This window comes from Pan paniscus, chromosome 16 (assembly GCF_029289425.2).
Source record: "Pan paniscus chromosome 16, NHGRI_mPanPan1-v2.0_pri, whole genome shotgun sequence".
NCBI classification, from domain to species: Eukaryota; Metazoa; Chordata; class Mammalia; order Primates; family Hominidae; genus Pan; species Pan paniscus.
In genome coordinates, this window is record NC_073265.2 from 41,891,132 (window position 1) to 41,914,817 (window position 23,686).

The 23,686-nt window shown below is 36.2% G+C and overlaps 1 protein-coding gene across 8 annotated transcripts in view; it reads right to left on the reverse strand.

The window, feature by feature from the left end:
- ATOSA (atos homolog A) overlaps positions 1 to 23,686 on the reverse strand; it is a 100,661-nt gene that overhangs the window by 72,934 nt on the left and 4,041 nt on the right. For 6 of the 8 annotated variants that reach the window (XM_034938779.4, XM_034938778.4, XM_034938777.4 and 3 more), the window contains exon 2: positions 23,438 to 23,554. In XM_034938779.4, the coding sequence (XP_034794670.1) occupies positions 23,438 to 23,453 (16 nt within the window). In that variant the 5' untranslated portion in view covers positions 23,454 to 23,554. Of the gene's footprint in view, positions 1 to 18; positions 4,286 to 5,700; positions 5,771 to 12,770; positions 12,849 to 23,437; positions 23,555 to 23,686 lie in introns of those variants that run through there. The other 2 variants (XM_063596650.1, XM_034938780.3) reach the window with 2 other exon arrangements.

Sequence of the window (23,686 nt, forward strand, 5' to 3'; positions counted from 1 at the left end):
TGCTCCTCCGGAACCCACCTAGCATGGTCGTTAAGTATGTTCTCTAAATGGACAGTTCAGGAAACATACCATGCTCCTGTAGGGAAACAAATAGGATAGTAGATCTTTTACAAAAGTTTTAAAAACAAAACAATGTTTTCCAAATATAAAATGGGAAAATTTCAAATAACTATTTCAGATCATCTATGTTTTCTGTTAGCAGAAATAATTGAGATCTACCGATAGTAAGACACTTTAAGAGATAACATGCTATCTTTGAGACTTTCTAAACAAAAAAATTATTGCAGATAGAAAAAAAGAACCCTTCAGAGGTAATGTTTAAATGGCTACTACACATATACGCATATTAAATAATTACTAAATATATGTATCATATATATATTAAATAGCCACTACCTACTGGCCCATGGGCCAGGCATGATGCTAATCTCTTTACGTACTCTTCTCTGATCCTCAGGTAGTTGTTATCCCCACAGATTAAAACTGGCTTGTTACTTGCCCAAGTAACTAGAACCAAGTGGGTAAAGCCAGGATTCAAACTTAATGTCTTCCTAAATCTAATATGTGTGCTCTTAACCACTAGTATCCTTTCCCTAACAATTTCTTACATATGTTACTTACTATTTGCCGTAAGGCAAATATGGCATTACACAAAAATAAAGTTTAAATACAGAAATCTCATGTAAGCATTTGCCTTACGGCAAATATGGCATTACACAAAAATAAAGTTTAAATACAGAAATCTCATGTAAGCATTTCCCATGTATTAGTCATTCAATAACCACAACGACAGCCTCATTATACCTCAAAATTACCATTAATACACTGCTTGTAACATGGAAAAATAGGATTTGACTGCAAACAGCTGTTTTGTAGCTGTAGTGTGATCACAAAGACAACGATAAAAGGTTCAATCTGTAAAACTTCACTACTTCATGATCACAGATCACCTAATCCAGAGAAAGTGAAAGGAGGTCGAAAAGGACACTGAACTAGGGACCATCGATGTGGGTTCTGGCCCAAATCCTACCTCTGATCAGCTTTTTGATCTTAAGCACTTCTTTGAAATTCCTCATTCTTTGTCTGCAATGTTGGTATGTTGTAAGGATAAAATAGGACAGGATAAAATTATTTTCAAAGTAGCAATGTGCTACACATATAGGATATTTCTATTCCTAATAGTCTTTGAGGGATAGGGGATAATGTTCAGATGTGGTAGTGTAAACACGTTTGTACAAAATCCAACCTCATGATTGGAAAGACCCCTTAAAGCAGCAAGACATAATGGAGGAAAGCCACAAATTCAAGCTCTTTCCACTTATAGGATGTGTTATCAAATTATTTAACCTGTCAGAATCTATTTCTTTATTTGAAAAGTGGGAATAATCATTTCTCTAAGTGCTACAAACCACCTAGGTCAGTACTCGGCTCTTAATTTGAAGTTTCCTCTTTCCCTTTGCAGACATCAGGTCTACATGATGTGACCATATGTCTGCATACATACACACACACACACACACAAATAACAGCAATACATTAGCATACATTAGTTGTATACTGTGTTAATAACAATGGGAATGAGACAACTCTTGATCAAAGAAAGATTTCTGTGACGCTGATTTTTTTAAAGTTTTTAAATAATGTCACATCGAACAACACATTTACCAGCTGAATAATTTGTAATGAAGACTAAGCAATAGTTAAAAATATAACATTATTAACAGCTGTGGAAAATAAAGAAATTTATCATATCATTAAACCAGTTTTTATTAAAAAACAAAATGTGATGTTAGGTCAGTTCAGGGATAAATTAAGCCATACATTATATTGACTTCCACTTACATGAGATTCCTAGCAATCATATTTGCTGCAATGATTACCCACTGACTTGCATTCATTATAACAAGGTACAAATAAACCAAATGGCCCAACAGCAACCCAAATATACTGTTTTAAGAGTTAAACACATTCTTAAAATTAAAATGCTAAAAAGTACCTAAGAGACTTAATTTGGACTCTCATATTTCAAAAGATTTTGGGTTATGATGACCTAGATTAGTTCCAGGAGCAGTAGCTTGTTTACCAAATCTAAGATCTTGGAAAGAAGAAAATGTTCTAGCCTGTTTTTTGGCATCATTCATACTACATTGTTTAAAATGAGCTAGAACGGGGGTTATTTATAAGCTAAGCTACTGGACAAACACTTCATCTAATAATATCTTGTATACACATAAGTCAGATTTAATAAGAATCAAGATCAGGTATTAAGAATTCACTTTTAATATCCTATATACTTTGTCTTTGTAAATTAGTATCACCACTATTACATAAAATGTGTGCAGAGGTGCATATGGGTTTTTCTTTATCCATACTTCTTTTAAAGATATATTCTGGGATGTTGTTAATCTCCTGCTATTACAAAGAATGCTATGTTTGATTCAATCTGAAATTGAAAACCAATCACACATTTTTTATTATAATAAAATAACATTTTATGAAAACTTTTTCCATGAAGATAATAGATCCCATATTTACTTGTCCCTTTGACAATTGCAACTTTGTGAAATAATATTTTGTAGATGAAGAAACTGAACCATAGAAATTAAGGTAGCCGGTGGGTTACCCTGTAAGAATCACCCACTCTAGGTTTAATTCCAAGTGCTGTTTTTTTTCCACAATTACCTATCACTGATACATGTCATTATCTCTGCTAATTGAGACAAACAGTCATACAAATGACTGATTCTGCAGTTTAAATTCTGGAGAATGTTAACAGAAATCTGGTAGAGTGACACAGTTGTATGTGTATTTAGCCAATCTTGTATAGGTGTAAGGAGACTCAATCATTAAGTCCCCAAGGCTTTAATACTGTTTGCTTTGCATTTAACATTTTTTAAAATTTGCTTATTTGAAACTATTTTACATTGGTTTGCTTCCAAGTGATATGACTAAACTCTTTTGGCTACCTCAAACTCTAGCATGTCTAAAACTGAATTAGTTTTCCTCTGAATAAGAGTCACCATTATTATCAGTGGCATCCTCCCAATTCCCTAAGCTAACAAACTTCGGAGAGAACATACTCATTGACTGTGTGTTTAGTAAGTGCCTGGCACAACCACTTCACTCAGGTTATGTCATTCTAATAAAGTTATAAAATGGTGTAAAATACTATTACTATCCCAGTTTTAATCAATAAAATGGAAACTCAGAAAAGTCAGCAACTTAAGCTTACACAGAGAAGGTAACAAAATCAAATCTTGAACACTTTTAGTTCTAAGTGCTAAAACAATCCGTAGAATTAATGTGCTGTAAAATTAATATAAAGAGTTGAGACTATAATTTTCTTTTCAAATAAAGTAGAAAAAAGAAAAAATCAGTCATCATTGCTTATAGCAAGATTGGTAAATAACTTGTTTTTGGGCAGGGGTCGATAGGGATGTTGTCATGGGGGAGCAATGTGAAATGTCTAATTGTGGATTGCAGTCAAAAAAATTTTAAAGTCACTGCTCCATCTGACACTCTCCCAATTACTACCATCCCCTCCACTGTCTCCAAATAGATATTGGTTTTTACCATATCATATTCAAAAAACATGGACTTTGGAAGCACAATAGCTGAAATTAGGCAGAATTTTACTAAATAGAGATGGAGAAAATAGTCACTAGAGACTTACAGCCAAAATTCACATACATCACAGGCTGCCACCACTCAATTCTACTGGCCCTCTTTTACTAGAGGTGACACTACTTCTAAAGACACAGATGTTTAGAGACCCCTAAGGATTCACAATGTACAAATCCTATAACTACTGAATATAGTTTTCTGTGTAGAGGGAGATAATAGTTGTCATTTTCCTTATATAAATGCTAGAGTCAACCTTTCTGTCAGAGCTCTCCGTTTTCAATGCAATTTCAGTTTATAAAGTACTTATCATTTGAATACCTCAATAGTTTTTACCATTTTAGACCAGCAAGATTTTAACTGCAGCACCTAAGAGAGGAAACATCAGTAAGACCTCATAAACTGAGTGCCTCAATTGAAGCTTGCACTTAATGGGAATAAATCTTCATTCTTCATTTACAAAAACAAAACAAACCATCAAACATGCATGCTCCCCTCCCATTCAAACTCAAAATATAGGAGACCACCACAAACTGAAAGGGATAGTGGAGGCCAGGCATGGTGGCTCATGCTTGTAATTCCAGACTTTAGGAGGCTGATACAGGAAGATTGCTTGAGGATAGGAGTTTAAGACCAGGCTGGGCAACAGAGTGAGACCTCGTTTCTACAAAAAAAAAAAAAAAAAAAAAAAAGTTAAAAATCCGCTGGGCATGGTGATGCACACCTGTAGTACCAGCTTCTCAGGGACTGAGGCAGAAGGATTGCTTGAGCCTAGGAACTGGAGGTTGCAGTGAGCCACGATTAAGCCACTGTACTCCAGCCTGGGCAACAGAGCAAGAACCTGTCTCAAAAAACAAAAAAAGAAAGGGATAGTAGAGTGTACAATTTCTGTAAGTTTGTACGGGCCATCTGATACTCTCTTATTCCTCTCGGCCAGCTCCCCTACCCCCAACCCCCAGCTCTTCTAAAACATCATAGGGTAACCTCAGCTTCTGATTCACCTGTTGCCCCAGGAAGAAAGGACTTTGTTTTTTGTTTCTTGTTTTTTTCAAACCACAAGTTTCTGAGGGCAGAGGCCATGTTAGTTCTTGCTCATCACAGTACTTCTAGCACATATGTGCCAGGCACATTGAAAGTGCTTGGTGAATACTTGTTTCAGTGAACAAGAGATGGAGAATGGTCCAGATGTCTAAGGTTTTACTATTTCTAACAGTTAAATTCTAAAATGTTGTCATATTTAACCAATATGACTATATAATCACAACTGTTTATTGCAGAAGGAAATATTCATAGGAATTCCTATCACTTTGAAAAAGAACATTTTGTCAAAATATGGGTGTTTGGTAGAAACATTTTAGAAATAGAGCATTTCTAAAACAAAATCCAAGTGTTTTGTACTAAATCAAAACAAGCATCCCATGTTGTCAATCCCTTGATTTCATACAAGGACCCATGTAAATTACAAAATATTAGATGCAATATCCTACAAAACACAGCTGGGGCAAATGAGTTATTTTAATCTATATTTAAGCTATCTAAGTACAGAATGAAATACCAGTTAATGAAAGACAAGACTTGAGTGCACTAGCAGAACAGTAAAATGACTATTAGGGTTATCATAAAATTCATTGCCCACTGAGGTGGGAGGTTTGCTTGAGGCCAGGAGTTCAAGACCATCCTGGCCAACATAGCAAGACCTGTCTCTAAAAAGAAAAAAATAAACATTAAAAACATAAAAAAGTAAAATTCATGATCCAAACAGTGGTAACACACTTAGAGTGAAAGGAGACCATTATGAAATAGGATTGGACACAGGGACAACAGGCATAAACCAGGATCATCCTATGTAGCATTTAACCCAGCCCACCAAAGTAGTTTGAACTTAATGGTACAGTTAGAGACATAAAACGGTTAAATATGTTAAATTTTTTAAGCGTGAATTTTATATTTCATGAAACTCACTGATATAAGCCCAAATATAAAATTATGATATCTTAGAACTTATATAGTAGTTGTTAAGCAAGCAACAGGCGCTTAATTTTTTATCAAGCATCTGATAAATACTAATTCTGTGCCAACCTGTGACAGGTGTGAGGAAAACAGCTGGGAAGAAGTCAGATGTCATCACCACCCTTGAAGAACAATTATTCTAGTGAAGGAGACAGTATAAAATGAAGAAATGAGGGAAGCACAAACTATCATATAGTACCTGGCCTTCTTTCAGTTCCTAAAGCATGCCAGACTCTTTCTAAATTCAGGACCTTTGCACATATACCTTTGGCCTGGGATGTTCTTCCCCCTTACACAGCTGGTGCCTTCTCATCCTCTGCTCATTTTCTCAGGGGCCTTACCTAACCAAAGAGGACTTCTCCTTGCTCTCACTTAGTCACTCTCTTAGCCTTTGTATATTTCCTTCAGCGCACTTGGAATGTGTTTATCTTACGCATTGAAGAAATGCTAATTTATTAACAATAACAATATGCAAATTTATTGAGTATTTATTCAGAATCAAATACTATTTTCTTTTCTTTTTTGAGACAGAGTTTCGCTTTTGTTGCCTAGGCTGGAGTGCAATGGCTTGATGTCGGCTCACTGCAACATCCGCCTCCCGGGTTCAAGCAATTCTCCTGCCTCAGCCTCCTGAGTAGCTGGGATTACAAGCATGGGCCACCAATCCCGGCTAATTTTTTTATATTTTTAGTAGAGACGGGGTTTCTTCTTGTTGGTAAGGCTGGTCTCAAACTCCCGACCTCAGGTGATCCACCTGCCTCGGCCTCCCAAAGTGCTGGGATTACAGGCGTTAGCCACCGTGCCTGGCCTAAATACTATTTTCTAAGCACCTTATATGGATTATCTCATTTCCTCATTACAGTAGCCCTTTAAGTAGGTATTATCACTAGCCTCATTTTTTACACATTGAAACTAAAGAAAAAATATTGTCCTCTATATTTCTAAATAATTAGTTTATACCATTTCCTGATTTTTTAATTTGACAATTATCTCTAATTTCTTATTTGTTTATATCCATCTCTTTCTCAGCTTCCTAGTTTCAAGGATGAAATGTCTTATTTACTTTGAGTCTACTTATTACCATTCGACTTACTTCTAAGAGTATGTATGTATTACTTTGAGAACAATGTCAAAATATAATCACCTAGACTGTTTCTTTCCAGTTTCCTGATAAAAGCCAGATGATCATTATTTCATTTCTGGTGCCAGAACCTAGAGGCAATTGTGCTCTGCTAGAGGCATGAAGTAATACAAAATACAGAAAATATTCCAGCAACTAGCAGGGAATTTGAGTTTTACTTTTTTAGTTGAACAGGTTGCTTTTCTCTGGGTCTTACGTTTTCTCAACTGTAAAAATGAAAGAAACTCACACACTCTAAAGATCTTTCCAACTGTGGTTTCTAGGAACAGAGTGATTTTGTAATTTCAGAATAACAAAATTATTTTCACATCCTCAGCTTTTTAAAGTGGATTTAATATGTACCACTATGTAACCTGAATGTTGTTGTTTTGCTGTTGTTAGCAACTTAGAGTACCCTGGTAAATACCTCAATTCTGCACCATAAGCTACAACAAAAGGTACAGGCCAGGGTTAGACTACAACCTCCTGGACCACAGAAGTCTGCCTGCAGAACCAGCATTCAATCAACACAATAATTACTCAAAGGCATAGGTATGTTCTTTACCTCAATTTCTGAATAGTTAGTATGCCAACTTAAGGAGGACACACATGCTCAGATAAACAATATTTACGAAAGGAGTTATGCCAGCAGAAATCTTACAAGCCAGGCCAAAAAAAAAAAAAAAAAAACACACACACACAAAAGAATAATGAATGATCAAATCTTAGACCTAGAAGGAACCTCCAAAATTATCGAATCTAATCTCTTATCAGATGAGGCAACTGGTAGTCAAAGAGGTTGGTGATTATTCACACAGATAGTGGCAAACCAAGACTAGGAAACTGAGATTGCTTCTTAGTGCTCTACCACAATATACTGAACAAACCTCACTCTTATGACCACCATTTTTTTTTTAAAGCTTTAGTGTAAAAGTGTTTATCTGGTTGGAGAGAGAAGAAGATACATCTCTACTCTTAACACAGCTAGGAAAGCTTATTAGTATCATGGGGACTCCCAGCATTCTCAGACCTTACATGAAACTGAAGGGTATGAAAGCCTCTAATCCCATAGAATTCAAACTTCTGCCAGCAATTATCTGGAATGAAAAATGGAATCTCCAGTTTTACTCTGTATTTTTCTTCCATTTGTTTTAACACACAGCTATTTCAAAATAAATAGTGCAGCTTACTACTCTGACAAAAAGAGTATTATAAAACAACAGACATAGGGCCAGGCTTGGTGGCTCAAGCCTGTAATCCCAGCACTTTGGGAGGCCGAGGAGGGCGGATCACAAGGTCAGGGATCGAGACCATCCTGGCTAACACGGTGAAACCCCGTCTCTACTAAAAATACAAAAAATTAGCAGGGCACGGTGGCGGGTGCCTGTAGTCCCAGCTGCTTGGGAGGCTGAGGCAGGAGAATGGCGTGAACCTGGGAGGCGGAGCTTGCAGTGAGCTGAGATCGAGCCACTGCACTCCAGCCTGAGCGACAGAGCAAGACTCCGTCTCAAAAAAAAAAAAAAAAAAGACATAGAATTATTAGTATTGTGTACCATGTTAATATTCCCAAGAATTTTTGTAAAATAAAACACAAATCCTTCATATATTATAAACAAAGAATGGTGGCAAAGGGAAAAATAAATGGGGAAGAAAAAGAATTAGCTAACGGTAGATGCATGTTAGGTAATTTTTATAACAGCGGGCGATAATGTAATTTTGAGAGCTAAAAACTGATTTTAAGACTGTCTGATACTAGCAAATGAATGAGGCTCAAACTCCTTATAGCTTAACATTTAAAACTCTAATCTCTCCCTATTCCAAAGCAACCCTTCCCATTCACATTAGCCTATCTGCCGTCCGTTAAACAACGGAATCCTATCTTCACACCTTAACTCATTCCCTCTGATCAGAATGTCCTTCCTTCCATTCCCTTCCCTGACCCAATCTCTAAATTTTCATCTATCCAAATCATAACAGTTTTTGAAGGATCAACTCAGCTGCTGTCTCTGCTAAGACAGTCCCAGCCCTAAATTAACTTCTCCAGTGGAATTAATCATTCCCTATGACCTTTGATAGTAAACATTACTTTTACCATTCATTCAGTTCTCAAATGTCCTGCATTATACTTACCTTCTTTCTTGGATTATATTTTCTATAGGGCAGAGAATACAATACATATCTCAGAGGTCATACCACAGAATAGCTCATCAATAAATACTACTGAATGAAAAGAAAAAAATTTAGCCCAATGATCATGTGCACAAAACCATCACTTTTTTCAGATTACCTAATTGTTGCAAGATAAACTAAGAGTTGTACATATTGTTAAGATGACACATATTACATTACTTTAACTATTTAATCAAAACTGTTTTTTTGAGACAAGGTTACACTCTGTTCCCCAGGCTAGAGTGCAATGGCTTTATCATAGCTCACTACAGCCTTAAATCCTCAGCTCAAGTGATCCTCCCATCTCAGCATCCCAAGAGCTGGGACTATAGGCATGCCTCAACAAGCCCAGCTAATTTTTTTTTTAAGTTTTTTTGTAGAGATGGGGTCTCCCTATGTCACCCAGGCTCGTCTTGAACTCCTGGGCTCAAGCAATCTTCCCACCTCGGTAATCAAAACTTTCCTTAGTGAGGTATCAAAAAAGTTGGGAAATATTATAGTTGAAATAGATATACGTATCTACATAAAATGAATGCCACAAAAATTCAAATTCATTGCAGAGCAAATTTGAATTCTATCCATCCAGAGCAGGCATAAGTTTCTTTTTATCCAAAATTAGAGTAAGCTGAAACACTGTTGAATCAACAAAGGAAATCAATGCCAGAGTTTAACTTCACAGAAGGCCACTCTGCCTTGTGCTCAGTCCTTACTAAAGTAGGAAACCATGGACTGACAGCATCTGCAGTTGAGCACAACTGTCATGACATCAAATTCTCATTTGCTCTTTACACAGCACTAAAGACTTTAGACATTATACCCCATAGATTTTCTAGATCTAAGTACTACTGTTAGTAAACTTTATTATAGTTACAGTTCTAGAATCCTAGTTGGAAAAAGTAGATTTAGGGAATACTGGCCCTGTATCCTCAGCGTGACAACTTGTTTTCATAGAAAGCTGGTGCCCACTTTGTGCCCAGGCATTGAGCTGGATGCTAACATGTACTATTTCTTTCAATCCTCGCAGAAACCTTGAGAAAAGAATTGCTATTCCCATTCTTACAGATTTCCGGGCAATTAAGACATAGAGAGTTTAACTTTACTAAACTCACCCAGCTAGTAATAATGTTGATGTCTGAACAATGAGTTGTCCAGCTCCAAACTCATGTTCTTTCCACTGCCCTAACTGCCACACAACAATTCCTGAAAGTCAAATCAAGAATACCATCTAGAGTGTGCGCATGGTGGCTTACGCCTGTAATCTCAGCACTTGGGGAAGCTGAGGCAGGAGGACTGCTCAAGGACAGGAGTTCCAGACCTCGGCAACATAGCAAGACCAGTCTCTACAAAAAATTTAAAAGTTACCTGGGCAGGGTGGTGTGCGCCTATAGTTTTAGTTGCTTGGGAGGCTGAGGTGGAGGGATTACTTGAGCCCAGGAGTTCAAGGGTGTAGTGACCTATGATCATGCCACTGCACTCCAGCTTGGGCAACAGAGGAAACCCTATCTCTGGGTGTTTGCGGGGCGGGGGGGGGGGGGTGCAGGGGAAGGAATACCAGCTAGAAATTGTCCAAAAGAAAAAAACTATTGTACAGAAAACCAAATATTGCACGTTCTCACTTGTAAATGGGAGTAAACACTGAGTATACATGGACATAAAAGTGGGAACAATAGACACTGGGGACTACGAGGGGAATGGAGGGAGGCAGGTACAGACTGAAAAAATACCTATGGGTACTATGCTCACCACCTGGGTGATGGGATCATCTGTATCCCAAAACCCAAGCATCACAAAATACACTGATGTAATGAATCTGCATGTGTACCCCCTGAATCTAAAATAAAAGTTGAAATTAACGGGGGTGAGGGGAGACTGAAGATTTTAGTTAGAACTTAGCTTGGGCATATAATGTTGGAGAATGAAAAGATGTCTACTATTTGTACGTGAAGGAAAACAAGGTACAAATCAGATAGTAATTAGTCATTTTCTTTCAAGAATATCTATAAGAATGCGAAATCAAATTTGGAATCATTTGTGTGAGTTTTGCTCATACATTAAAGCTAACAAGAGTGTCAGGTAGGGGAAATACAATTTTTCTTCTCATATACTATTGGTGACCAAAAATTGGCACTTTTTTTTTACCATAATCAAAAAATGTGATTTTTACAATAATCAAAAAATGTTTGTATATACTTTGATCAAGTAATTCTACTTTTAGAACTTCGTCTGGAAAAGATAAGGAAATACACCAGGATTTAAGTTAAAGGAATGTTCATTACAGTGCTGTTTATACTAGCCAAAACTTGAAGCTTAAGTATCCAACAAAAAGCTTGTACACATGAAAATGGTTAGGAAGATAAATTTTATGTTATCCACATTTTACCACAGTTAAAAATTAAAACATAAGAAGTATAAATTGGCCAAATGACACAGGCATGCAAAAGTTAGCTATACGACCATTAAATATACCATAAGGGAAGAATATTTAATGACATGAAAATATACAAATTACATTAGGTAAAAAAAGTTTCCTAAACAGAATATATGGTTTAATTAAAAAATATACTATTAATATGTATGTACATTTACAGACTAGAAGGAAAAACACACACCCGCCCCCGACACCCAAAACATGAACTGTCTAATCACAGAATAGGAGCATTACTATTGGGTATTTTCTCCTTTTCTTTTAGCTTATCTAAATTTTGTACTTCTTTGACAGACTCATATTACTAGTGTAATTTTTAAGAGGATAGAAGAAAAATTCCCTACTATTTCATAAGACTTTGAAGGATGTTAATGTCTTAGTTTAGGGAACCAATATATCTGAGGCCATGATTCCTCAAACTACAAACACTACATTAGCAAGAGACATTTCCAAAGGAGTCAAGAATTTTTCTAGTTGCCCCCCAGACTCACACACAGTACCCTGCTGACTTATTCATCTGTATGTTTCCAGAACCTCGCACAATACCCGATAAGTAAACATAAATGCTTAGAGAATGAACAACTACTTATATTTACATAGCACTCTATCTTGTATACAGGGAGTTCATGTATAACATCTCATTTGATCCCCCAATAACCTTGTGAAGTGGGCATAAACATTTCCATTTAGAAGCAAAAAACTTGACACTGGAGACTTAGATCTTAGGGTTACTAAACTAACAAATCTCAGAAAAGAGAATGCATAACGTTGTCAAGTAATAAGTTTTATGCTACACCACAAAGATATTAAAATGCATGCCAAGTGTTCATTCAACACTAAACATTTATTGAAGAGCCACTAAATGCCAGGTACCTGTCTGTGTATGGGGAAATGCAGCAGTGAACAAGTGCCACTAAATCCCTTCCCTGCCCTCATGAAGCTTATATTCCTGTTGCGGAGAGGGGAAAAGAAATAAACACAGAATACCAGATTAAACAATGTAAGGACTATGAAGAGAGTAACGCAGAGTAAAGGGGGAATAAATTAGCTGTACTCTTTGAAGGATGGTCCGAGAAGGCTTCTTTGATGGCAGAAAGCCAAGTTAAAAAAAAAAAAAGAGCCAGGAGACTTATATTCTGAGTGAAGATATCAAATATAAAGGCCCCAAAGTGTCAAATGTGCTTGTAGTGACTGAAGAATAACAGGACTAATATGGCTAGACTGCAGGGAACCTTGGAAATCACCAGGAAATGAGGTCAGTCAGCCTGAGACTTTAGGTTTAAAAATATAATTGTTTAATGTGTTATCAATGGAATAAAATCTGGGATTTCAACAATATTCACTTTTCTCTTTAATCCATTTTGTCTAAATACTTAAAAGCTAGAGGAAAAATCTACTAAAATATTAATTAGCTGTTCTACTTACATGATCTAATTTTTTATCATATTCTTATGGCATACTCCAAAACTTTTGTAAATGTTGTCTAACATCAGGGTCTAACTCCATTTCTGTAAAAGGAAGCAATGTACAACTTTAAAAGGCAATGTGACTAAAGATGTTATTGGAACAACTAGGAAAATATGAGTATAAACTGTATATTAGATATTAGTACTATGTAAGTATTAGATTGAATGTAGTAACTGTATTGCAGGTATACAGAAGAATACTTTTATTTTTAGAAGACACATGCAGTGGTATGGCCGTAAATGTTTAACGGCTGGCTCAGAGAGGAAAAAAGGCCTTGGTTTGTAGCACTGCCAATTTCCATGGTATAAATACCATTACCATGGCTGATTTCAAGTAACCAACTAGGTGAAGAGTTGAAATGAAATATACACAATCGGCTTTTGCAAGCCAGTACCTGCCAGCTGTAGCATACTGCTGGATACATGTTGTATCTGGGGCTGAAGTGTCAAGACATCTGCAACTTACACAAGTGGCCAACAGGTATATGAAAACATGTTCAACATTACTAATAACCAGAGAAATGCAAATCAAAACCACAATGAGATAAAACCTTACTCCGGTTAGAATGGCTGGAGACAAAAGAAAGACAAAAGAAAACAAGTGTTGGCAAGGATGTGGAGAAAAGGGAACAGTTACACATGGTTGAGACTGTAAGTTATTACAGCCATTACGGAAAACAGTATAGACATTCCTCAAAATATCAGAGACAGAACTACCATATCATCCAGCAGTTCCGCTACTGGGCATATATATCCAAAGGAAATGAAATCAGCATGTTGAAGAGATATCTGTACTCCCATATTTATTGCAGTATTATTCACAATAGCCAAGATATGGAATCAATCTGTGTCCATACAGAAAATGTGGTACACACACGTGCGCACACACATAATGGAATACTATAGAGCCACAAAAGGAATAAAATACTGTCATTTGCAACAACATAAATGAACCTGGAGGACATCGTGTTCAGTAAAATCAGCCAGACACAGAAAGACACATACTGCATGATCTCACTTATGTGGAATCTTAAAAAAAAGCTGTTATCATAGACGTAGCGAGTAGAACAGTGGTTTCCAGAAACTGGGTAAGGGGAAGGAGAGAATAGGAAGAGGTTGATCAACAGATACAAAATTACAGTTAGATAGGAGGAATAAATTCTGGTGTTCTACTGCATAGTAGGATGACTAAGGATAACCCTAAAGTATTATATATTATAAAATAGCTAGAAGAGGCTTTTGAATGTTCCCACCCACAAGGAAATGATAAGTGCATGAGGTGAAAGATATGCTAAATACCCTGATTTAATTATTACACAACATATATATGTATTGGAACATCATACTGGACTTCATAAATATATACAATTGCAATGTTTCAACTGAAAAAAGTACCAGTTTGAAATAAACAAAAAGGCTTTGCATTAAAAATAGAAAAAAACAGACAACAAAACTCCATGTCTATCTAGCCCACCCACCCATCCCACCTACTTATATGGAGATAAAACAAAAGTTGTAAAATGGTCACAATTAATCTATGAAAAGGTAAATGGATGTTAATTGTAGTATTTCAACTTTTCTGTGGGTTTGAAAATTTTTTTTTTTTTTTGAGACGGAGACTCAGTCTGTCACCCAGGCTTGAGTGCAGTGGTGCAATCTCGGCTCACTGCAAGCTCCGCCTCCCGGGTTCACGCCATTCTCCTGCCTCACTGTCCTGCCTCAGTCCTAGAGTAGCTGGGATTACAGGCGCCTGCCACCACACCCAGCTAATTTTTTTGTATTTTTTTAGTAGAGATGGGGTTTCACCATTGTTAGCCAGGATGGTCTCAATCTCCTGATCTTGTGATTCGCCCACCTCAGCCTTCCAAAGTGCTGGGATTACAGGCGTGAGCCACTGCGCCTGGCCTGAAATTTTTAATTATAATAATTGTAGAGCAAGCAAAGTAGGGTAACTTAGAGAAATCCTATGGTTAGTTCTTTCATAAAATGAATAATTTTTTGTATATCAGCATCCTTCTGTCAAACACACCAAATATGATATAGACCTTTAAAGTTATTTTAAGACCAAAACAAACAAAACGAAGTTTGCCAATATCAAGGGCTAAAATTATACATTCTCTTACTGTTATAAATTTAAGTAGAAATGGCCAATGATCTCTCTCACAAACCATGATCTCTCTTCACAAAAGAAAATTGCTAATTTGATGAAAAATGTAAATGCACTTTCTAGATGTTAGGATAAAGTTTTACAAATAGCCTAATTTCAGATACTGACGCTAAATTAATTCCATTCAGGAATATACATTTGGTTAAGTGGGAAACCAAAATATGAAAACTTTAAATATTGTTTATTCCCAAATACAGACTGGCCATGTTCCCAAAGGGGATATGTTTAAGTTTGACCATTATTTAGGCTTAAATATTACTGACAAGCAATATGAGTTATGATTAGATTCCCAGAAGAGTCTACCAAAGGTTTCTTAACCTATAATGGCCATCTTGCAGCATCGTGGAACAAATCTAAATTCTGGGTCATGGAAGCAGAAGGGCCATGCTCCAAGCACTGAATCAATCCTAGGTAATACTCTGAAACAAAGAAAAAAAGCAGTTTTGGGCAACATCTCACCACTCTATTTTCCATCAGCCTCTTTCTAGTTCCCACCTCTGCCTCACTCTCTGCCCTGATGCTGCTCTAAACTGTTCATTAGGGTCTACTATCACCCAGAAATAGTGGGCTGTGTTCCAAATTGCCTACTTTCCCTCCCCATTGCATTTGCATTAAAGATTGGGTAGTTCAATGCTGGTTTTGATTTTTTTCTATGTTATTGTATATTTCAGAAGACAAGGTTGACAGTGACATAATAAGTGTCCATTGATCTTTCATGCTTGTTCCAACCAGTTTTCAAAACGGAGTTCTGAAACACTCATTTCCTCAGTGCAGCTGTTCCAAGCTGTGTATTCTTGTTAGCAGAGGAAACCATTTAGCAATCCCTACCCAGTGCTAGGCATATGTTAAGTGCCAAACCATATGTTCTCAGTTTACCTTTCCCACAAGCCTTAAGGTTGACGGTATTAGAGCAAAAAACAAAACCGTTGTTCAGAAAGGCTATGTAATTTTTTCAAGGTAATTTGGCTGGTAAGTTCCGAAGTTAGAATTTCAATCCAAATTTGATCCTAAAAGTTTAGTGTCTTAACTTTTCTTGCATTATAGTACGCTGCTAAAAGGAAACCATTTAAACTAAAATATGACCATCATTTCAACAGTCCTCGAAAAATGTATAACTAAGTATACATTTATTAATCCAAGTGAATCTCTAGTTGGTATAATTTCTGTCAGGATAGCAAGAGGAAACTAAAAGTAATAAAATCCTCATACTGTGTGAATAGCACCAAATAAGATGCAGCTGGCTGTATTTGGGAAGACCTGGCCCTTTGCACATCTATACAAATAATCCTGCCCACAGAGTAAATTAGTCCACATTTATATAGCATCTCATGGCTTACTATGTTCTTTGACACATTATCTTAGTTGAAGCTCAGAAGCAACACCCTTAGCCAGCTACATCTTACAGATAAGTAAACAGGTTTGGGACTTAATCCCAGAATGGGTCCCCAATCTAAACTCTAAATCCTTTGAGTTTTTTTCCATTAGTCTATCCGACTTGTACTTTCTTATATTCATAAACCTGAGGTTTACCAATTTGAACATACAGACATTCTCCCTCTCTCTCAGGAACAGCAATAGGAGCAAATTCAGCACAGTGGGTGGACATCAGAGAGCTTCTAGCAAATGTCTGTGTATGAATCATTTGTTAGTCAGACGTATATAAACTGGAAACCATTGTCACTAAATGGCTTTTGCCTACTTTTAAGATATTTTATAGTGTTTTAATTCAATAAGATATGATTAATTAAGAAATATAACCTTTATTTAAGTTATGGATAGTATCCTTAACTGTATTTTCAAAAAATTAAGTATAAAATTGTGATAACAGCCTAACAGTCATTAATTCAAACCAATCCCTAAATTGGCAGAATTTCAGCTGGTATCAGTAAAACAATCAAATATTGCTACCCAGCTGCTCCTATTCCTATCTGCTCCACAAATACTGAGACATACAAGTCATTCTTTCATTTAACAAATATGTATTAAACACCTATGCACCTACCATGTACAAGACTGCCTACTAAATGATGGGAATACAGGTGTGAATAAGAGACAAGGTTTCCGGACTCACAAAACTTAAAATCTAGCTGTAGAGACAGACAATAAACAAAAGAAATTACAAAATGTGGTCAATGCTATGAAGGAAATACAGGCTGCTCAGACACAGAATAACAAGGGACATCTCATTTAATAAATGACAGCAATTAACATTCACTGAGCACTTTGGATAGGGTAGTGAGAGAAAACCTCTCTGAAAAAATGACGGTTAAGTTCTATAACAAAAGAACAACAAGGAGACACCAATGTGATGACTGGGGAGAAAGGCTTTTTAGGCAGAAGGAATTTCGCATACCAGATCCTAAGTGGTAATCAAAAACCTAAAAGGCAGCTAGTGGGGCTGGATATGGTAAACAAGGGGAAGAGATGAGTATCTTTTACGTGGAAAGGAAAATATGAGAAAGCTCAACTCAAATTATTGCTAGGAATTGTGGTATTACACATGGGCTCTTAGTCTAATATTTTGATTATCTGCTGGCATTTTTTACCTATTCCATCCTGTTTTACTTTAATAAGAGTCTGGGCCAGGTGCAATTCCTGACACCTGTAATCCCAGCACTTTGAGAGGCCGAGCCAGGAGGACTGCTTGAGCCCAGGAGAATGAGAACAGTCTGGGCAACATAGTGAGACCCCATTTCTCAAAAAAAAAAAAAAAAAGACCATTAGCCAGGCATAGTGGCGTGCACCTGTAGTCCCAGCTACTCTGGAGGCTTAAGCAGGATGATCTCTTGATCCCAGGAGTTGGAGGCTACAGTGAATTATGATTGCACCACTGTACTCCAGTCTGAGTGACACAGTAAGACCCCATCCCATGAAAAAGAAAAAGAAAAAGTCTAACATGAGGAACTCTTCTGATTTTTCACCTATTTGAGCAAAGATAGAATTAACTATTAACAAATTGACTTTGGTTTACCTACTAAGAAGTACTGTTTCCAAGTACTACAATTTTGCCTTTTCATTATCCAAAAAAAAAACCAGTACTGTTAGTCTGAGTTTAATATTTCCAGTTTTTAAAATCCCCAGCCTCAAAAAGGGTGAAAACATTTTCATAATTAGATCCAAAGGCGAGAAAGGCAAAAGAATATAAATATTCTTTAACAACTAATTTTTTTCTATATTTGTTCACAATGCAGAAGGCTCAGACCCCATGGGTTTCTTCAGTTCTTGAAGAGAAAATCAATTTTTAAGTCACTCTCCTTATATACACATTTGCCTTTCAGTTCTGCCTTCCAATTATCTTTTTTTTCTCATTCTTCCAAGAAATGACAGGGTTTAGTCCACTGAATCATTTCCTTCTTACTGGATGACAGGCAAAAACATAGATGGGGTATCTCTACGTCAACCCCTTTAGTATCTGAATCTCAGAAGTTGTATCAAGCCATTGATTATTTGACAGCTACTGATGCCAAGACTCATCAACATAAATGGATGAAAGAACAACAGTAGCCAGCTTTTAACTTGTGATCACACTGAATATACAAAACGTGCAGCTGAATTAGCCCCCTTTTGTCTTCCTCAGCTTTCACTAACTGACTGGTTTCTTCTTTAGAAAATGTCCAAAAATAATAGCAGTTTACATTTGAATGCTAAGTGCCAGCCACTGTTTTAAGCATAATACATACATTAATTTATTTAATCCTCAAAATAACCATGAGCTGAGGTACTATTACTTTCCCTATTGTAAAGATAAAGCTGAGGCAGAGAGGACAAGCAGCTTTCCAAGATCACAATACTTACCAAATACCTGTTTGGAGTTTTCCTCAAGTATTTTTAAACCACTTTGGTCCCAAAATCTTATGGTATTTTAACATTACTTACTGCTACCAGTCAGGGAGCTTAAGAGCATATGCTCAAGTTCACTTCACATTTGAGCTTGCCCTTTTATTAGCTGTGTAACCTTGGGTAAGTTACCAAACTTCTCTATGACTCAGTTTCGTTTATCCATAAAACAGAGATGACAATAGCATCTATTTCCTTGAGTATCTGTGAGGATTAAATGAGTTATATATGTGAAGTACTTAAGACAGTGCCTGGCACATAGTATGAACAAGTATTAGCTGTTGCTACTCATACTGTCATGACCACCTCTACCTGGGAATTTAGCAAAAGGCCGCTTTATTTAATCTAGTCAGTATTTCTTCTCCAACATCTGCCATTTCTTTTGTTTGATTTACATCAACTAACAATGAACTATTCTTAGCAAGCAATGCACCTAATTGCTTTGCTACATTTTTCTAGTCCTTAACACTTCTTTCCTATTTCACCTGCCCAGGAGTGAATTGTTTGAGGTTAACAGGGTTGCATTATGCTATAGTTAAGTTCATAAGCCACTGAAATTCTAAGGCTAATGTCTAAATTTGTAATATAGCCAAATGGAGGAAAAAACTAAGCACTTCTCTATTTTAACCTCAAAAACAAAAACCACAAAATAGTGTGGTGTTTTGTTTGTGGAACAGACTTTGCACTACTAGTTTTAACTTAAAGATCAATAGCCTACAATGTTTTTAAATATGAATTAAAACAGTAGATTTAAATTACTAATTTATTGATGATTTATTTTATAGGTCTTAATCTTTCATAGCAGTTTTGATTAAGCTCAGATATTAAAAATACAAAATTAGAAATACATTTAGAACATAACCTAATATGTTTTTAATTACCTCTACACTAAGACCACATTTTATTTATTTTTAAATAGAGACAGGGTCTTGTTATGTTGCCCAGGGTGGTCTCGAACTTCTAAGCTCTAAGCAATCAACCCTCCTCGGCCTCGCAAAGTGCTGGGATCACAGGCATGAGCCACCGCAACAGGCCGTGGACCACACCTTAGACTTCTCTTGAAACACCAGGTATTCAATATACACACAGGTCTAGAACCAGGTCCAAACTTGTACATCCTTGAGTCAAAGGTGGAATAACATTAAATTTTCCAGCTGCCCAGCTCTAGTCAGCTGTTAACATCACTTAAAAATCTAATTATTCCAGAAAGCTTAGTCCACCCATGTCATCCTCTACATATAGAAGCCATAATTGTAATAGCAAATGACAATATAAATACATTATACATATACTGCAAGTATCCTTCTGTAGCTTTTATATTTTCTCAGATAACTATATATTAAAAAATTATTAATCTGCTCGAGCCTTAGCAGGTTGAACAGTATCAATGCAAAACAGAACAAAATAGCATTAGGTTATTAAACATTTGATTATTTATCTTTGTTGAGTATATCTTGTAATTGACCAATATATAAGCATTTGTAATGCTTATATATAAGCTTATATAACCAATATATAAGCATTTGTAATGTTTATTTAACATAGTAAATGATATTATTTATTTAATATCTGCTATGTGCCAAGCACGGTCATATTTCATTCCAACTGTGAGAAGCTGGAATTATTCCCATTTTACAGATAAGGAAACTGAGACTCTGAGAGATTATGTGATGAAGATTAGAGAGCAAGCAAGTAATGGAACAAGTATAAAAACACAGGTCTGCTAATGACAACATCTAAGACTCATCTTTGGCAGTGTTACCCAAGTAATGTTATATTATTGCTTAAAATTAATTTTTTTTACCTTGACGTACAGTAAAATACTGTCGACTATTGTGAAATCTATCATGCTATACCATAACATCTTATTTGAAAGTACAGTAGAAACTCCTGACCTTCAGATAATTTTTTTCTATTGGCTATCAGTTTGTTTTTATGGAGGTTGTAGGGAGCAGAATTGACCAATGCTCCCCATACCTTCCATAAAAACAGCCAATAGAAAAAGAATTAAGGCATTTTTCCTGACCCCCACCTTAAACTTTTACAGTTAGCCAACCAACTACCACACCCAATCATGTACGATAAGAGGCTATTGTATTTATTTAGAAACTTTAACTCTTTGAAGCACAGCTGTCTTTCACAAAACTATAATCTGAGTCTCTACATTAAAATCCACACTTTACTCACACTCTGAATGAGCATCTGAGAAGTTCTCCTATTTATGTTCATCTTATAGAAAACTTAGTGTTAGGCCGGGCGCGGTGGCTCACGCCTGTAATCCCAGCACACTGGGAGGCCTAGGCGGGCGGATCACGAGCTCAGGAGATCGAGACTATCCTGGCTAACACGGTGAAACCCTGTCTCTACTAAAAATACAAAAAATTAGCCGGGCGTGGAGGCGGGCGCCTGTAATCCCAGCTACCGAAGGCTGAGGCAGGAGAATGGCGTGAACCCCGGAGGCGGAGCTTGCAGTGAGCGGAGATTGCGCCACTGCACTCCAGCCTGGGCGACAGAGCGAGACTCCGTCTCAAAAAAAAAAAAAAAAAAGAGAAAACTTAGTGTTAAGTACGGTTAATCTAATTATGTAGCTCAGAGACTAAAAGCAGGAAAATTAAAAGGTGACAAGGATAAATCTATCAACAACAAAAACTGTTGACAGCCAGGGAACATAAAAATCAGAATAAAAAAAGATAGGCTGAGATGGTTTAAACTAGAGACAAAAAAAATCTCAAACCAGAAGCGTGAACATTTTTTAAATGTCTCCACATTATCATGATTACAACTAAAAATATTTTGACGTTTAAAAAGTTTCAATTATCCAGAAAATTCATTTATATAGGATAGTTCTTTGGACACCAATGTAGTTAAAAAAAAAAAAAAAGAAGTGTAACTGTTTTCTCGTTAAGAGTTGTCCATAACTCTGCCTTTCAAATTGCAGGTCATCATGACCCATTAATTGGTGAAGAAATCAATTCAATGGGTGGTGACAGCAATTTTTCAAAACGTGAAATAGAATAGAAAATACAACACTACATTGCGCACAGTAAGGGTAAGTACGTTTGTGAAAAGCTTATTTCAATATTTCTGTACTAGTTTGCTAAGTAAAAGATTACTTACACTGGTTTTAGTAAAAGAAAAAAAAAGCCATGGGTCTAAAGGTTTATGTTATTATTATGGAATATAATCACAATACTAAACTCACAATCCCATCATCTTTACCTGAGAATGCTAAAGAAAGCTACAATTTTTAAGGTGAAAACTTCTTTGGAAATCTTGATGAATAAATTTGTTTCCCCTAAAAATCTATATCAGTACGTAACTAAACATTTTATTGTGTTTAACACTAGTTTTGGCTGCAAATACTATTTTTAAAACTGCTTATGACTGTAAAACAACTTTTCACAACAATTCAAAATAAATAGTGACTTTGATTTTATTTGCTTGTTTATTCTGAGAATCAATTACTAACCTTGGTGCCATTTTTCCAAAGTGATTGATGTAATCTAAAAATCTAAACTTGGCATTCTACACAAGGAACCTGCTCAGGAGCAATACACTTACTAATACTTGATACATACATAGCTGCTGCCTGATTGTATGTAATAGCCAACAACTAAAACTAATTTAAATCACTAAATTAAGTATGGTTTTCTCCAATTCCTTCTGGTGCATTTCAATAGACCTATTTTACCCAGAAAATCTGTCTAATCACTTTGAAAAAATATATGGAAAAACAACCAGTTTAATATATATAAATTTTAAAATAAGCATCTAATTTGTAGGATAAATTAACATTTCCAATCCTAAAGACTTGGATTTGGAAGGAAATCTGTCATCTAGTCCAGCCCCCTACCAAATAAAATAATCCCCACTTCACAATGTTCCTTGGAATCAAACTCATATCTGACTGAAAAGCTCTCACTACTAACCACTACTATATTAACATCTTCTAAAATTGGTTCTTGCCATTAATCAGAAGACTGATAAAGAATTACCTTGAAGTCCTTGAAAAGCAGTGTATATATTATTCTTATAAATCCTGAAAATACAGGTTTAGAAAAGAAGTGACATTTACTTATCACCAGGGATTTCAGTGGCCCAAACTGTCCATATGCTGGTATATTGAATACTGGAGTACTCTGCAAACTTTTGGAGTTTGCTTAAAGCACAAAAATCAACTAATCAAAGTAGTAATAAAATAACAGTTGTCAACTCAAGCTTAAGTTTTCTCTTCATTTTATCAAGTTCACATTCAAGTTTAAAAAGCTTATGAACTTCTTGAAAGTTGAAGTTAGATTGACTACCTAAAAACGAGCAAGTACAACTCTAAAATGATACCTGTATTGTGGCAACAGATACAAATACCATTCTTTACTTTCATTTTGAGATACACTAGAATCTCTCTTGAAGCTAGTGCTTCAGAAGCACTTTTGTAAAAACGTTTAACCTTCTCTTCCATATGCCTTTCTCTACCTCACCAGCTGGAATCTGTCACAAAAACAGATAATCACATATGATACAGAAATAGTTGATCCTACTGCAGAATTAGGTTAACACTTCTAAATTGAGGCATAGAAAAGAAGGGGGTGGGGGAACAAGCCCTACTTAAACAAATCATTTACCTCGGTCTGGCTTCATTTTCACATCCAATTTTCGCCCAGAGTGCTGTGAAATGCACCTGTGGGTTCTTTCAACAGGCTCGCCGCTGATTCTACGGCTTCTGCTTCGCTTTCAAAATGCTGAAAGAGACAAAAATAAAATTAATCTGGCCCTATTCTAATACCCGGACCTTGCAAGTAAACTACTGTTAAGTTAGGCCTCTTCCTGGCACCAACTGCGGTGACAGCACCCTCGGCTGGTCTGAAAAAAGC